Source organism: Plectropomus leopardus, unplaced genomic scaffold (genome assembly GCF_008729295.1).
Source record: "Plectropomus leopardus isolate mb unplaced genomic scaffold, YSFRI_Pleo_2.0 unplaced_scaffold13110, whole genome shotgun sequence".
NCBI classification, from domain to species: Eukaryota; Metazoa; Chordata; class Actinopteri; order Perciformes; family Serranidae; genus Plectropomus; species Plectropomus leopardus.
Genome location: NW_024613960.1, coordinates 1 through 1,058, shown reverse-complemented (window position 1 = coordinate 1,058; position 1,058 = coordinate 1). Strand labels below are relative to the sequence as shown.

Below are 1,058 nucleotides of genomic sequence, written 5' to 3'. Positions count from 1 at the left end.
TCTTTCCTTTTGTCTCTGTCACTTTCTCTTTCAGCACACCACTGTTCTTCCCTTCATCATCATCGAGATGCGGACCACCCACCATCGGTACCCCAGCAGGTCGTGGGGTCTGGCGGCTGTGTGCTGTTTTGGCGTGGGATACATCCTCTGGTACACTCAATAAACACCACATACACTTCACATCCAGTTTTGGTTAAAGCAGGTAGCTAAGTGCCAGATACATTTAGTAGTATGGTAGAGATAACATGTAGATTTGTCTCGTTTTGGCTGATTTATTTGTACTTGGTGTAGAATTCTTTTAAAGGCCTTGTAAGTTCAGTTAAGCTTACTAGGCTTTAAAGGGACAGTTCACCCCAAAATCAAAAATATGTGTTTTTCCTCTTACCTGTAGCGCTATTTATCAGTCAGTCAGTATTCTTGTTGTGTGAGTTTACTTATTATCTGTTTAGTTCAGTTTGATTTTGGTTCAAATCTTTTTGGTTAAGCTCAATTTTGGTTTACGGTCCAATTAATCTTTGCTTTGTTAGTTTAAGCTTAATTCAGGTGAAGTCTGGTTTATTTTAGAACTTTCTGGTAGGGTTTTAATGTAATTTCAGCCTAGAAGTTTGAGTACAATAAAACTTTAAAATGGTTGAATCTCTAACAATAACTGTTGTGTCACATAAACCAAGTCCAAAATGTATTCTAAATGCAAAGTGACTTTCTGCGTCCCCGCCCACCCAGGACGTGTTGGGTGCACCAGGTGACAGGGGTGTGGGTGTACCCGGTGCTGGAGCGCATCACTCCGCTGGCTCGAGTCGTCTTCTTCAGCGCCATGACCGCGGTGATTTGTATTTTCTACACCCTTGGAGAAATCCTCAACAGCTACATCTGGGACCAGCCACAGACAGGTACACAATGCACATGCAACCAAAACTGCTTTAATAAACAAAATGAGTTTAGTGTTTTATTTCATTTATTGTCTGACTCTTTTTAATTAGTTTGTTTCCTCTTTTGGGTCGCTTTGCAGTGTGAGCAGTAGTTACTAATGCTGGAAAAGCAACTTTTTTTCTGCAGGA

General features: G+C 40.9%; 1 protein-coding gene across 1 annotated transcript; it reads left to right on the top strand.

Annotated features, from left to right (window-relative positions):
* Nucleotides 1-28: 28 nt before the first annotated feature.
* Nucleotides 29-890, top strand: LOC121963884 (androgen-induced gene 1 protein-like; the record flags this gene model as incomplete). The annotated part of the gene is made up of 2 exons (XM_042514124.1): nt 29-150; nt 724-890. Coding segments are annotated over 2 exons (289 nt in total), but the record flags the coding sequence as incomplete, so codon positions are not given.
* Nucleotides 891-1,058: the final 168 nt, after the last annotated feature.